At 39.4% G+C, this 15,883-nt stretch overlaps 2 protein-coding genes across 2 annotated transcripts; one reads left to right on the forward strand and one right to left on the reverse strand.

Annotated features, from left to right (window-relative positions):
* Positions 1-513: 513 nt before the first annotated feature.
* Positions 514-2,236, forward strand: kcna10a (potassium voltage-gated channel, shaker-related subfamily, member 10a). The gene is given in 2 exon segments (XM_029435530.1): positions 514-1,734; positions 1,736-2,236. Coding segments are annotated over 2 exon segments (1,722 nt in total).
* A 5,429-nt stretch (positions 2,237-7,665) lies between these two features.
* pnpla1 (patatin-like phospholipase domain containing 1) lies at positions 7,666-15,768 on the reverse strand. Its single transcript, XM_029435922.1, has 7 exons — positions 15,633-15,768; positions 15,320-15,552; positions 15,139-15,204; positions 14,854-15,054; positions 14,530-14,590; positions 14,293-14,405; positions 7,666-7,695 (listed from the first exon to the last, which is right to left on the reverse strand). Exons 1-7 carry the CDS (start codon positions 15,766-15,768, stop codon positions 7,666-7,668), a joined length of 840 nt encoding a protein of 279 aa, XP_029291782.1.
* Between the last annotated feature and the right edge of the window lie 115 nt (positions 15,769-15,883).

Below are 15,883 nucleotides of genomic sequence, written 5' to 3' on the forward strand. Positions count from 1 at the left end.
CTTGACTTTCTTTTGGCAATATACCTCAAAAGTATGAGTGGCCCAGCCCTTCGTATATTGTTCTGTATGTGGCCCTCAGTGAAAAAAGTTTGAACACCCCTGAGGTAGAATGTAGAGTGTAAAGATGTGCAAATTGTGCAATATTATAGAAAGAGCAAAACAGAGTGGAGTATGGTTGAGAGAGAAATTATGAAGCTGGGAATTTTCTGCCGAACAGAAGTGAGGTGTTGAAGAGGGTTAATGCTGTTGGCACGAATCACAATGAACCCTTTCACAGAAACACACTGACTCTCTTTCTCTCTCTCTTTCTCACTCTACAGGTGTTGGAACGAATAAAAAATAGAGGGTGCTTTCAATTTGTCCTGTGACTAAAAATCTTTGCTGAAAATCGGATACTCTGGTACTCTGCTGCTGATTCTGGTGACTGAGCCTCCAATCTGTCCATCTGTGTGTGTGTGTGTCTGATTGTCTTATCCTGGGGTCCCAAGGCTTTGCACTGGCTGAACTGCAGCCATGGAGGTGGCCCTGGTAGACTTTGAGAGCCTAGATGGACTCGATGGCAGCCTTGAGGATGAAATCTATGCTGATGAGACCACAGCTCTCACGGTGGACATGCCTTCAGAGGACAGCAGCCCTTGCAGCAACTACCTTATGCGAGCCTCTCAGCTTTCCTCTACGCCCGTGCCCTCCTGCATTTGGGAATCCACCTCATCTTCACCCATACCACACACACAGACACTTGGAGTACCCCAGTCCCCAACCATGCCAACTCCAAGCAGGCAGGGGCGCAGTAGCTGCGCCAGTATGATCTCCAACTGGAAATTGCTGCTAAACACCGAAGGCACTAAGGAGAGTGAAACGATTTTTAGAAGGCTTGCTAAGGAGTGCTGCGAGGATCTGTTTGTAGATAAACTAGGGCTGGATGACGGAGAACAGAAAGTCATCATCAACATTGCCGGCCTTCGTTTTGAGACGCAGCTCAAAACTTTGGACCAGTTTCCTGAGACACTGCTAGGAGATCCTTTGAAGAGGATGGACTACTTTGATCCAATGAGGAACGAGTACTTCTTTGACCGGAACCGACCCAGCTTTGACGGCATCTTGTATTACTACCAGTCAGGGGGTAAGATCAGACGTCCGGCTAACGTTCCACTCGATGTGTTTGCAGATGAAATTCTGTTCTATAAGCTTGGAATCGAGGCCATGGAGCAGTTCAGAGAAGATGAAGGATTCATAAAGGATGTTGACATCCCTCTACCTAATAATGATATCTATAGACAATTCTGGCTGCTGTTTGAGTACCCAGAGAGCTCAAATGCAGCCCGAGGTGTAGCACTGGTGTCTGTTTTTGTTATTGTCATATCCATCATTATTTTCTGCATGGAAACGCTGCCAGAATTCAGAGATGAAACCGACCGAATTGTGCACACAGCAGTACAGCCTTTCAACTTTTCTAGATTATACAGTTCTGTGGCTCCATCTGTAAAGCCCACAACTTTCTCTGATCCCTTCTTCTTCATTGAGACTGCCTGCATAGCTTGGTTCTTCTTTGAGCTGTGTGTGAGATTTGTGGTCTGTCCTAGCAAAAGGGAATTTTTCAACAACCTCATGAACATCATTGACATTATATCTATCATCCCATATTTTGTTACCCTGGTTTCAGAATTGGTCACAACGCCACAAGAGAACTCAGGACAGAACATGTCTTTGGCCATTCTGCGTATCATCCGTCTCGGTCAGGGTGTTTCGTATATTCAAACTCTCACGTCACTCCAAGGGGCTGCAGATCCTGGGACAGACTCTGAAGGCCAGCATGCGTGAGCTTGGCTTGCTCATCTTCTTCCTCTTCATTGGAGTCATCCTCTTCTCCAGTGCTATCTACTTTGCTGAGGTAGACGAGCCTAACACACAGTTTGTCAGCATACCTGAGGGCTTCTGGTGGGCTGTGGTTACCATGACCACTGTAGGCTATGGGGACATGTGTCCCATTACTATGGGGGGTAAAATGGTGGGCACCTTGTGTGCCATCGCAGGTGTGCTGACCATTGCTTTGCCTGTTCCCGTCATTGTTTCCAACTTCAACTACTTCTATCACAGAGAGACGGAAGCAGAGGACAAGTTGCCCATGGCAGATGCTGTTGAGCAAGCCATGAATACTGAGTCAAGCATCAAAGAGGGTAGCAACCCCTCACTCAATAATGCCAACGGCATCTGGCAGACTGACAAAGGGAAATAACTGTACAAGGACACAACTTAGAAGGAGAGACTTTGCTACAAAGCTGGAAAATAAATATTAAAGAAGAACTGAATATTGAGGAAATTAACTTTTTGACTTCCCTCAAATAAGGGTCTGATGGGATCAATGATATAAAATATTTGTACGTAGCGAGAAATGTGTTTTATAAGGATAAATGGGAAATATTTACCTCTTGTGTCTAATATGAAAATGTTGTTTATAACAGACAAGCTATGTTCATGTTTCAGGATTCTATGTAAACCTATTTTAAATGTAGGACTCGTTCCTTAGTTACATAGAAACAGAAACAAATCCTTCATTGTCACAATTAAGCAGTATAAGCTGTATTTGTTAAAAAAAATGTTTAAAATTATTTTGGTCTTATTTGTATTGTCTTGTTCATTGATTCTTTTGCTTGTAACATTTAATAAAACAGCTTTAAACCAGTTGATTTAATGAAAGTTAAATGTCACTACCCAAAGACTGTTGACTGGATTGCTGAGCTGTTTCTTGGTTCAGCTTCTAGACATTACCTTTCTGTTGATACATTCATAGGTTAAGGAAATGTTAGCATTTAGACATTTGTATTGGACAATTTGTTCAGACCTTTTTTCATCTTCAAAGTTAATGTTCTGCACCGCAGTCTGCAGATAACTGTGCAAAATCATAACTGATCCGACTGATGGCCAATCCTACACAAATAAGACCACTGTTGTATAAGCTAACATTAACAAAAACAAAAACATGCACAATTTTCCTGTAAGTTTCTTGAATGAGTAACTTGTGTATAGTTTCTAGAATATAGCCCAGCTGTATTTATTTATTTAAAACTGTGTCACGATGCTATGTATTGTATTTGTTCATCCTCTTTGATGAGTGGCGTGGGTAAGAATCCTCCACTATTTTTAGCTGTTGATCTGTTTCCACACTGTGTATTATAATAGAGTGCCTTAAATTATGTAATCTTGGGATACTGTTGACTTTGCCATACATAATCTTACTGTAATATCTATGTTTATATGTATAGTATCAGGCATATATGCTCAGTGTTTCTGATTTCAGCTTGGTTGAAAATGTAAACGTTGTAACCTCTCTCCATACTAGGACTTGTTTGTTGAGTTATTTTCCAAAATAATGTCCAACAAAGAAATGCATTCTGACCTGAAATACAATTTAACATATCCAAAGTAATGGGGATCCTATCTGTTTATCAGGTAGCATTTCTGTCAATTAGTGGAAATCATACTGAGGAAGTAGACCTTTCAGAGACACCGTGATCAAAAACACTGAAAGTGACAGAAAGAAGGAAGAAGCCAAAGATAATCGCTGAATTGAGGGAATAAAGGGAACTGTTACAAGGCAGGTGGTCATTACAGGTCAAAATGTCCCTTGATCCGTGTTATTTACTACTTGTAAATTATGCTGTATCAGTGTAATCGTGGTTTTATTACTATTTATTTTTTAAGATTTTTACCTATTACAAAAGAAATCTTGGAAAGTATCAAAAGTGATGCATCAATTGGGATCCAGGTGTCGGATGTTATCTGAAAATAGCTTTAGGCTCGTGTAATTTCTGAATTTCTGATTTAGCATATGATCAAAGATGATGTGTATGTGTTTTCTGTGTGTTTGACACAGCATCATGGTAATAATGATATATATTTTTTATGATATGGTCAGTCCCTTGTTTGTAAAGTCACTTTTGTGCAACCCGTTCAGAGGTACACTTGCCTGGAGTTCGTCGTCATGACTACGAGTTTGATACACCAACAAGACCATTACACTGTGTTTGTATTTGTATGTATGATGACATTTCAGTATCGTGTTTACTGTGATGTGTGCAATATATTCTGGAATTTTAAATCATGTCTTCTCATGTTTTATGTGTGCTGATGTGTGTAAAGAAAGGAGTGCATGTGCTTGTGCGCGTGTGTGTGTGTGTGTGTGTGTGTGTGCGTGTGTGTGTGTGCATGTGTGTGTGTGTGTGTGTGTGTGTGTGTGTGTGTGCGAGACAGACAGAGAGAGAGAGAGAGAGAGGGAGTTAGCGTGCTTGTATTTCCATCAGTATTCCCCTTCAGGGAAGATTCCGTCATTGCTTTCAGTAACCTGTCTCTGCTTTCTCTGTAATGTCAGTCGACACACACACACATGCACACACTCACACACAAAGATAGAGGTTACATCAACAAGGCCTGTGTGGCAGTGCAGCAACAGTATCATTGGAAGTCATCCAAACAACAATAGGATGCCAGTCTGGTTGACATAAAGTAGTCCTCAAGCTATTAATGCCAGTTAGCTGCACCTGATACCTTTCTCTCTGGACTCGCCCCAACACCTCATCTCAGGCTGACAAAGGCTTCTAAGCTAAACGTACGATTTCAGTAAAATACTTATTACTTATATGTCAACATTATATCGGCATCCTTAAATAAGCGTTTACTTCGTTCAAATGTGATGCTGTGTGAAAAGCAACAGATTCCTTATGTTGTATAAAAGTGTTCAAAACCAAATTACAATGAATATTGTGTCATGCATATTCACAGTAGGTAGTTGGTGGGAAAAGTGGGAGATTGCACAGTATTTAAAGAATAGTAATGAGAGCATGAAAAAAAGAGAGTTTGATGACAGCAGGGGTCCTTATTTTCTGTTGATGATATGCAAAAGACAAAAACAAGTTATAAATATTCCTATTGTTAATTTGTATATATTGCTACAGTATAATCAAGCAAATGTTCTGTTGGTAAGAATTGGTATGGTGAGGAAAAGTTTCTAAATGTATAATAACACATAAACATGATGCCAGGGATTTCATTTCCATCTCATATCATATTGTATGAATCCCTTCATATTTTACAAGCCAGTAGAAACACACAGGTTGTCTGTATGTATACGAACTGAGTGGCTGAATAACATACATAACTCATACAGTAAATATAAATATACGAGACATAATATCTCAGAGTTATCTGAGGTGGTGGTATGTCTTTCCATGTTCATGCAGAAGATTAGAATTCGACAGTACATTAGATTTATATGTTTGAAGATAAGATAAGATAGAAAAGGTCTGGTCTGTAAAAGGTCTATGAATCTGATTATATTAGGAAGAAACAAGTGTGCTGTTGTGCTATATTAAAGTCAATTAGACGTACTTTTGATCCAAAGAAAAACTGGTGATGCTCATGAAGCAAATATGAAGTCAAATTCAAGAAGATGGAGTTTACCCTGATCTCGAGGTGGCTTAGTTCTCTCAGTATATCTGAGCAGCCCTTTAGGATCTTTGTCTGTGATGATATTCCAGGTTTACGGCTGCAATCTGACTCAAACCTCATCATTTCCATGGATTCAAACTTTTTTATTTTAAAAAGGACATTCCCATCTGAAATGTTAAATCCAGATATCACATCATATCAGAGAGGACTAAAACAGCGTGTAGATATTAATTAATAGTGTATTTTTTATGGAGATTCATCCACAATGTGTATCTGTGTGTGGGTTGTTGTGTCCCATATTCTCATGGCACTGTGAGGTTTTAACTAATCCAACCAAGGTTAGGAAGGTCACTAAAATTGTGTTCCATTACAGTCACTAGACACCTCATTAATCGGTAATCGGTAATGTAATCCAAGGGAATACCTAAACTCAATAATAGATACTTCCAAATTACCTTCCGTATTTGTTGTATAAGTAAATAAAGTATAATGCATGTAATTATATCTGAAATGACAAATTCATACACACATTTTAAATAATAATTGTATACTGTGTGTTGCATTTTATAAACCTATAAAGGTTATAGGTCTCTACTATTTTTACTTCCATCTATTATCTATAATCTGTATATCTATAATCTACAGTGATCTTTATTGTATAATTAGTTTATCATCTTGTTTTATTTGCTTGTTTAGAGATGTTGTAGGTAACTGCATTAAACTTTCTTTCTTTTTATTAAAGGTGTGTCTGTCACTGAACCTCAAGGCGATCACACATCAACATACATATCTTCCACTGTGCTCTATATACACATAGCATCCCCACACACATATAAAGAAAACAGGAACAAATTGGAATTTAAACGCAATGAGATTGACAGCAACAGGAGTGTAGGTCATACACTCGTGCAGGTGCAAACATTTTATGGTTCAGGAAGATTCCAGGCTTTTTTTTGTTGCTCCAAACACTCATGATCCTGTTTGTGTAGGTGACAGCACGAGTGTTATCTTTTACATGCAGTATTTGAAGTTAATCTGCTTGGACGACATACAGGCTTCCAAAGGCCCACACACACACATAAACCTACACACACAACTAGAACAATATACACACATCCACACACAATTTTGGGCCAAAACAGGATATCATACACCCTACCTCTTCAGTTTAATTGAAGTACGTTTTCTTTTTTTTGCACACTCTCACTTGTATTATTGGTGCGCAAACAAGCTGAAGTGCATTGTTGAATAAAGTGTACTGCTGGACTGGGGTGGGGGATATAAAAGTAGTAGATAAAACCTAAAAAATTGCCTTCTACAATGGCCTTGAAAATTAAGAAAACATGATGCAATGGTATATAGTGCCCTACATGCTAAAACTCTTTCTGCCCGCAGGTGACCTTTTTGACCTGGGCCCGCCACTGCATCTGTGTGAGTTTGTGTGATCAGAGGGCTGAAACTGCACAGTGGAATATCCCTGTCAAGTGCTTAAAGATGCATGGAAGTGCTCCATCATTAACGAGATGCTTTGATGGAAAGTTCCACGTTGGAGTGAGAGATATGGTGAGAAGACAGACAGAGGAGGGCACAACAGGCATAGTCTGGAGAGAGAGTTTGTGTGACACAGAGTAAAAAAACTGGCACGCAGTTTATTTCTGTTTAAGCTAGGGCCTCCCTCCTCTGAGAGTCATACGGTGTGCGTGTCTTCATTTATAATTAACTGTGTCTAGTGATAATAGCCCACTGTCATAGCGTACACACACAGTCCAGGAAAGACCCAGTGAACAAAACTGTTTTCGTCTGTTTTAGACAAAAATGTCTTTGAAGAAACATTATTTTGTTTGGGTTTTTAAAACAAAAACAAAAATGAATTATTAGAGAAGCATAGCACACGTACAAGAATGGCACTTTGAAAACAACAATGCCCGTTGCATATGAAGGCATTAAAACCTTGACAGACACCACAGTGCCCCACAGTGTACTCGTTCACCAGCATTATCCTCTCCCTGCAACAGGCTGTAGTCCCAACCTGTCTTAAATCCTCCACCATCGTCCCTGTGCCCAAAAAGACAGCAGTTAAAAGTCTTAATGACTATCGGCCAGTAACCCTAACACCAGTTGAGAGGCTTGAACGATATTGCATCAAGGCCAGCATCCTCACTGATCTGGACAGCAACTAGGTTGGCTTATCGAGGTAACAGATCTACAGAGGATGCCGTCTCAATCGCTCATTATACAGCCCAGCCACACCTGTGGACACAATTGTGGACTTTAAGAGATACACAAAGACAACACACTCCCCTCTCCACATAAATGGTGAGGAGGTGGAGAGTGTCAGCTAATTCCTGGGAATCCACATAATAAGTTATGGTCCCTTAACATCGCTCACCTGGTGAAGAAAGCTCAACAGAGACTCAAAAAGACCAATCTCCCCATCAAGCTCTACATTTCTACAGAAGCAGCCACAGTTTGCTTTTGCCAGCTGCACTGCTGAGAACCGCAAAGACTTGGTCCGGGTGGTAAAAAGTGCACAAAAGATAGTTTGAGCTGCACAAACCTGGACGCAGTGTATGATCAAGAAGCCTAGCAACATCAGCAAAGCCCCGACCCACCTGTCACAGTCTGTTTGTCCCACTGGTTGAAGAAAAAGTCAAATGCCTACAAAAAAATATATAAAAACATCTCTAAATGTGTGTTTATTTCAAATAATTTAATATATAGGAGCAATTAGATAATGGTCATTAGAAGTACATTGAATAGAGGGTTATGAAGATTGTGTCACTCCTGTCTCACACACAGCACTGGTGGCTGTTGTCAAGTTTTAAATAGAAGGGCTTCTGAATGAAAGGTTGCACGGTCAATTCCCACAACAGCAAGATAAATCTGCAAGGGGAAAGTCTCTCACGTTGCGAAGACTGTGGTGTTCTTGAGCAAGGCCCTTAATGTGCAATGCTCCAGCGTAGCTTCTGAGGCCAACACATCAGGTTGTACTGGGTAAGAACTATTTAATTCCGTAAGTAAATAATTATGTTAACAGGAAGTTCTGTGGGAAAAAGCAGGGATACAATCATCTCAACTGTGCCTTGGAACAGATCTCTACCTTATTCACTTTCAGTCATGAGAGAACAACACACCAGTGGTGGTTAAATATTTTTTTGTGAGACCAGCTCAGAACAAAACTGTGTTTCATTGCAGCCACTCATGGGATACATTAGTGCTAACCTCAGACTCAAGTATAACAGGCTGTAGAGAACTAATCCTTGCCTTAGTCATAATTTATAAATCAGTTTTACAGTGCTACAATTGTTATTCTTTTTTTCTTCTTGGAAATATTCACAGTTAAAACTATAAATCAAACTATTTTAAGTTACTAACTTGTTTTGTTATAACTATGAAAGTGAATGGAGTGATGTTCCAAGATATTGAGCCAATATGCCGCTGCCCCAGAGTCTTGTTTAACTCCCTCTTTGACCTGCTCAGATGTGGCTGTGGACTTCCTTGTGTTTGTTGGAACTCCAAGTCGTTCTCCAAATCTTGGTTAATCTGCATTACCCGTCCTTATTCCTTATTGATTTTCTTTTTATCTTGTGTACTTTTGTTTGGGTTATTGCTCCAACCTGTTTATATCATTTTAATTTGAAGCCTTTAAGTGAATGACGAAATATCAAAAGAGGAGAAGATATGAAGAGTGAAACAGTCAGAATTAGGACAAATGGAGAGCTGCCAGTCTGTTTTACAAGGAATAGACGTTCCTTAGTGCCAGGCTTCTTTTTCATCTAATTAACTGACTCTAAATGTGAAAGGAGGAGGAGGAGGAGGAGGAGGAGGAGGAGGAGGAGGAAAGGATTAGAAACAGAAAACTGTCAATCTGTTGCTGTTTATTTCTGCTGAGGATCTAAGAGATCCCCAGAGGACACGCACACAAACATACAAGAAAACACACTCGACATTAAAACACACACAAGTTGTGCTCCCTAGTGAAACCTGGCAACATCTGTTTAGGTCTGTTGATTGAGTGGAAATAATGAATCTAAATATACCCATTCCAGATCCGACAGATTACCTAGCTTCAAGACAGACAAACCAACTCAGAGTGATAGTTGGTCACATGGGCATCTTAAGAAAAATGTCTAGAACATGCATTTCTTTTCTCAACTTCTTGAAATATTCACATGGCATAACACCTCAAATTTCACCTCATTGCATTCAAAAGACTAGAGCCTACAGCCACGCTTGCAGCTCTATGAAACTGTATCCGTTATGATGTACAGTCACTCTAAGACAGTAATGCACAGATACAAACATGCAGAAACTGAGCCAATGCCATAAATAAGGGTTTATACCGTATGCAAGCATATCACTAATACCCTAATCCCTCTCAAGTGTAATCCAGTGACCATACCCAAACACAAGCTTGTATACATGCAAACACATACTAGAGCAAGCATGTATGTGTATGCACAGTAGACACATGTATTCCCCTCTCTCACCTCACTTCCTGTTTTTTCTCTTCTCGATATTACAGCACAGGATTTCTTTCTGCACACACATGACACAATCTTACTGAGGGATTTGATTTGTTCAGCTTTTTCTTGAAGATCTATTTATTTCTGTGAGTGTGCTTTAAATAAAAAAAGAGCAAAACACAGTTGGGCAGGTCATGTACTTTTACAGGTACCATCACCAGAGAGAGAAAGGCAACAGAGTGTGCTCTAATTTTAGCCATGTCAGTCATCTCCTCTAATCAAATTTGTATGGCCCTTGATAGTCCGGGAGGAGAGGAGATGAGATTAATGTTTTTTTAATGAACAGAATATTTTTACTGCATATCCTGAACGTATGAACCCACATGTTTCAGCTGTACAGCCACCTCCTCTATGTCTTTACAAAGCCAGCTGGTTTCCGGCTGACTGGCTGGATCAGTGGCTGGTGTAGGACAGCAGCAGATGTGTGTGTGTTATCCGTACGATCCAACCACACTGATTATATAAGAGGATCTCTCCGCAGGTAACAGGCCATCTGTATGAAAAGGACATGAAGCACAGCGATCAAATGGTCTGTGACGACACATGTTGCTACTCAGGCGGTGATAGGTGGATTAGCCGAACAAGTGTGTTGTGTATGTGGTGTAGTTTAGGGGTTAAGACACCTATCATGAACCGCAATATGTCCGGGGACCTGTTTTGGATCTTTATCTTCCTAAATGTTCTGTTATCTTTGTACAGTATGTTATCAAGGCAGAAATATACCTAAAAGCACTTTAAAGAATGAATTTACTCTCATCTTTCAGCTAATAAAATTGACATTTCTAATCTTGTAACTAATCTTCTCAAATTAGTCAATTTAAAAAAATGCTTTTTCAATCTCAACATTTAACATTAATCTGATGTGTACTGCAATATTGAAAATTAAAGTAAAGTGTATAAAGTTTAATCCAAATCACTGGACTGGAGTAATAAATGAAAGACATCTGAAAGGTTTCTTCTGTTCAAGGAGTTCAAAGAGAAAGACCTTTTTGATATCAAGGCACTTGTTAAATTCAACCCGGCTGTACTCTGCTCCACTCTCCACCTTGTGGGTATTTTCTGAAATGGCATTCCAGATGTCCAACCAGTGATTGTAAACTCCTTCAGTTGACTTCAGTTGTAATTGGGAAATAATAAGAGATGGGAACAAGAGAAAGACCATTTAAATTAGAGAGTGAAACATATTGAGGTGAGGAGTGGGGCCCAATCTTATATTTCTTTTTTTTAAAGAAGCAAAGACTCTTTGGACAAAGACAATATTGAATTTCTATTGCAATACCCTCCCCCCAATATCTCAAAATAATAGATTTATGGCAAAATAAATTCTGCCACTCCCTATTTTGTAATATTTCCACTAATAATTTACTAAATAAAAAGTAAATACAGCAAAACAATTAGTAACCAAATAAATATTAATTAGATCTGATGATGCCAAAGCATGATATGTAGGTGACCCTTGTGTTTTTTGTGTTGCAGGCCTGAAATAAGATAGCCACATAGAGCAGCAGTCTATCTAAATGTATAGCTGTTGTTTAAAGATTTTAAGCTCAGAGATGGCCTTGACTGAGTGCTAGAGGTTTTTCAAATTGAAACAGTAGCAGCAGCATAGACTAGGTAAAAGGCTTAGGGTTAGGGCAACACATAACTTAAAACGATTCAAAGAATATATTGAACAAGACAAATAGCAGTAGCCACATTTATTCATTTGCAGTTTACATAATTCCAAAAGCACTTTGATCTTGGTTACAATGAAGGTCAATGAAGTCATTGGTTTCACAGCACATACTGACGTCTAACACTGGCGTCAATGCTCAGAATTATGAATTATTATGATTTTCCTACAGCAACTTCTGAAAAGGAAATGAGGAGAGCCTCGAGGCCACTGAGGCTTAGCATTAAGTCAATGAACAGTAGAAGTGAGGTAGCGAATGTTTACAGTCAAGGGGACGAGGAGTGAAAGGGTGCAGTGTTCAAACAGAACATCACAGGACTGTTTGTCACCTCTCTTGTGAAACACTCTTGGTAAGCGCCTTGGAGCTACACTCTCTACTTGACTCTGAAACTGCAAATGAGGGAAGTTCTACTTAAACTCTAGATATCTAGATCTAGTATAAACAAATAATCTTTCGCATAAATCCCCTGATGAACCACTTACATTTCTGTAATCACTGTAAACTGTAATACACTTTACATTTGTAGAGATTAAGCAATGTTGATCATTCTGTTCATTAGGCCTAACATAGGAAGACTTAGAAGATAACCATTACATGGTTGTACAGCATAACATAAACTACTGTATATGTTACTAACATTAAACCTCCACCAAGGACCTTGTGTCGATTGCTCTTCAGAGGAAGACAGTTTGATTAATTAGTATTTCATAAGGCTACGCTCTCAAACTGCACATCATCTGATGGCGTAACTGTGACCACACAATATGTACCCTGTCATGACCAATGCAACCATCAGACTAAACATGTGCTCATGGAACTTTTCTCTGGAGTGTTGCTTGAAAATGTTATACAACCACCAATCCAGTACAATGTTAACTGTAGAATCACAACAACAAGGCCTTAGTGGAGGTCTGCAATCAGATAAAAAGAAATACAACAAAAATAAAAACACTATAACCAGCTTAAAATAAAGCCAAACCCAACCCTTGAAGATGTTTCCTTGCTCTCTTCATTGTAAATCAAAAGGGTGTACCTTTACAAAATACATGTGGCCAGCAATACAAAGAATATAGTAATAATAATAATAATAATAATAATATAATATTCTGCTTTGTGAGTGGTTCTATTTACATAAACTCTTATTGTGAAGTCTTGTTTGTTTGTAATGAAGTGATGAACCATCTTTGTAGTCTCCTACACCAACGTCTTGTCAATGGGCAGAAAGGAGAATCCTTTTATCCAGGTGCAGCGTGTCTCTGCCGTTTTGGAGCCTCATATTGTAGTTTATTCAGCCACTGCATCAGCAGCATGGTTCGCATAAATCTAAAACGAGACGAGCCCAGTCAAGTTTAATCCAATCAAGTCGGGTCAGACATGAGATAATATGTTACAAAGAAAATAAAAGTATGCAATATGCAACAACTGATCCAAAAAGAAGTCATTCAGAAAGCATCAAACACCATTTAGAAATAGAGTAATGATTCCAGGATTCAGTCTTACCGGTTTTTTATGTTCTTCTTGAGGGTAGACACACATGTGTTGAAAAAGAATAATGTAAAGTGTCTCAGGCCATGCCAAGCCCAGAACAACATGTCCAGCCTGGAGGAAAGAGAAAAGACTGAAATACTGTACACAAGGTGAAATTACAATTCATTTCAAATTGCTAAATTGATTGGTTGGTGTCTCTTTATAAGGGTATAGCCACAACACAACCATGACCTAAACAATACCAAGGTCAATATACTTCTTGACAAGTATTCAACATATTTGGAAGTATATATTATGTGCTTACTTACTGAGATGAGAAATAGATACCACTCTTGTATCTGTACGCTAAATATGAAGCTATAGCCAGTAGCCGGTTAACTTAGCTTAGCATTAAGACTGAAAGTTACAAAATCAACCTTCCAGCACCTCTAAATCTCACTAATGGGAGTTTCTGAACACACAGCCTCATTGTCTTCAATGGTTGGTATAGTTGTGTTTATGTTACTGTATACCTTTTGTGTTTAGTATATTTATTACCTGTGTCTACTCTGAAGTAGTGCGTGACACACCAGCATGAGAGGTATGAACACTTGGGATATGATTTTCGCAGGTAGTCCAAAAATGCTCAGACAGGTCATCACGAAGCCCAGCAGAACTGAAACACAAGTGTTCACAAAGGCTTGGTGTAACAATCTCAATGTTTAGCTTCAGCCAAGACATATTGTAACTTACAAATCAAGTAAAAGCCTCTCCAGTAAATGTAGTTAACGGATCGCTTTAGTGGATTGCTACATTGGCATTTATATACATATTCTGACAAATTGCAGACAGATTATAATTTAAATTCAAATGTTCTATACATATGAACAAGAAATCAGAGCAGGCTGTAAAACGTTGTCAGTTTAGTGTGTGTGTGTGTGTGTGTGTGTGTGTGTGTGTGTGTGTGTGTGTGTGTGTGTGTGTGTGTGTGTGTGTGTGTGTGTGTATCTGTGTGTGCGTGTGTGTGTGTGTGCGCCAGACATACCATTCTTGATTATGCCGAAATAGAGAGGAGGTTTTTTAATCGGTTGATCTTCGGTTGATTCATGGTCAGTAGAGCTGACTGTCTCCGTGTGTCTATTGGATATAAAAGATGTCAGTGTAGCGGTCTCATTTGTCACATTCATCTCCTTCTCTCCCTCTATTGCGGTCTCCAGATTCATCAACGTTTTAGTTTGGTGACAGTTGAGTGGCCCTTGGGATCCTTTGTGCATCATCAAATATGGGGAAAGATCTGCAAACGAGGGAAAAATGTGAAAGAGAAATATAGAGAGTAGGTCAGATTGAGTCTGCATTTAACAACATTTTTACATTATCTTTAATTCTGCATGTTTTTTCCGTAGATACAGTTGACTCACCATTGCTTTGAAGGAAATCTAAAGCATCCTTGAAGCCGCTGTGGAAGGCTTGTTCCAGAGTCTAAAGCGCACAAATAAAATGTAATATTACAAGATGATCCTTTAGAGAGTATATATTATATTATAGGACAAGTGCTCTTAATTCACAATGATTCAACATCTGTGTAGTAAAGGGTCATCCCCAGGTCATCCCCTCTAGACTCTTATTATTTGCAGAAGAATGATGCACTTAAACATTTAGGTTGGCAGATATGTTTATATCAGTATCACAAACACTATGCGAACATTGTTATAAAGGAAAGATGGGTTGAAAAGGGGCCTTACCTCTTGAGCCATGGGGTAGAGAGCATTTAAGATCCTGAAACTGTTAGCCATGTTGCCATTCAAGGTGGTGCCACTCACCACCATGTCCCACATGCAAGGTGTGTCTGTGGGACAGATGTCTATCTCTCCGGAGAATGGACAAATCGTCAAGGTTTGATGCAGCACGGGCTGCATTTTGCTGAAACCTCCGTCCAAATAATACTGTGAGATAAGATAACATACATTATGATACAATCCAAAGAATGTGCTGATTGTGGGATTGTGAAAAGGCCATCAAATACTCACTTCTCCTTTGAAGGATGGAGGCAGCATACCGCAGTACACAGGCACAAAGCAGCTGCATAGCAAAGCCTGCGGACGAATAGAAATGGTAATTATTACAAGTATGTTTAAAAACTATTTTGCTTGTAACCAGCTCAGGTTTCTTAAAAACCATTAGGCAGGTGAATTTGTAGTGTCAACTAACCTGCACTACATCCTCTTTGCTCAGAAACTCGGATGCGACAATGTGCTTGCCATCAGACAAGCGCGTCATTGACACAGAAAGACGCCCGTTGGCCAGTTGGTGCGCATCAGGAGGAAGATGTTTGTTTAAAATACTCTCTAACCAGTGGAAAATATTGATTGAGGGGTTAAATGGTCCAAGTGGAAAAGCATTCATCTGTTCGGCAAAATGCAGCATCTCATCTCGAATAGTAACTGAAAAATAGAAGACTTTGAGTCAGAAACAGGGATTATATGCAACAGAAGTAGATTTAGAAAGAACTGTATTCACTTACTCAGGCTCATTTCACAGACTACAGCAGCTGCGACCAGAGACCCTGCAGAGGCACCCAGGACATAAGGTGCTGTGCGCAGTAACCAGGGTGCATAATTTTGGAAGCACTGGGCAACCCCTAACTGGTAGGTGGCCATGAATCCAGATCCAGAGAAGGAGATGGAAAGAGGACTTTCACAAAAATGACAACTGGAAATTCCTGGAGCCATTTTCTAAAGGCTTTGAATTATCAATTCAAAATGTTTAAATGAT

Source organism: Cottoperca gobio, chromosome 7, assembly GCF_900634415.1.
Source record: "Cottoperca gobio chromosome 7, fCotGob3.1, whole genome shotgun sequence".
In the NCBI taxonomy this organism is placed as follows: domain Eukaryota; kingdom Metazoa; phylum Chordata; class Actinopteri; order Perciformes; family Bovichtidae; genus Cottoperca; species Cottoperca gobio.

Excerpts from the sequence above, each read along its gene's own strand:
- pnpla1 (XM_029435922.1), bottom strand. The coding sequence starts at position 15,768 with ATGGCCACCTACCAGTTAGGGGTTGCCCAGTGCTTCCAAAATTATGCA. Across the intron at positions 14,406-14,529 it reads AGATTTCCTTCAAAGCAATG|ATCTTTCCCCATATTTGATG; the intron begins GTGAGTCAACTG and ends CCTCGTTTGCAG. Across the intron at positions 7,696-14,292 it reads AGGGAGAGAAGGAGATGAAT|GTGTGGCTGGGCTGTATAAT; the intron begins GTGACAAATGAG and ends TTGTGTCCACAG.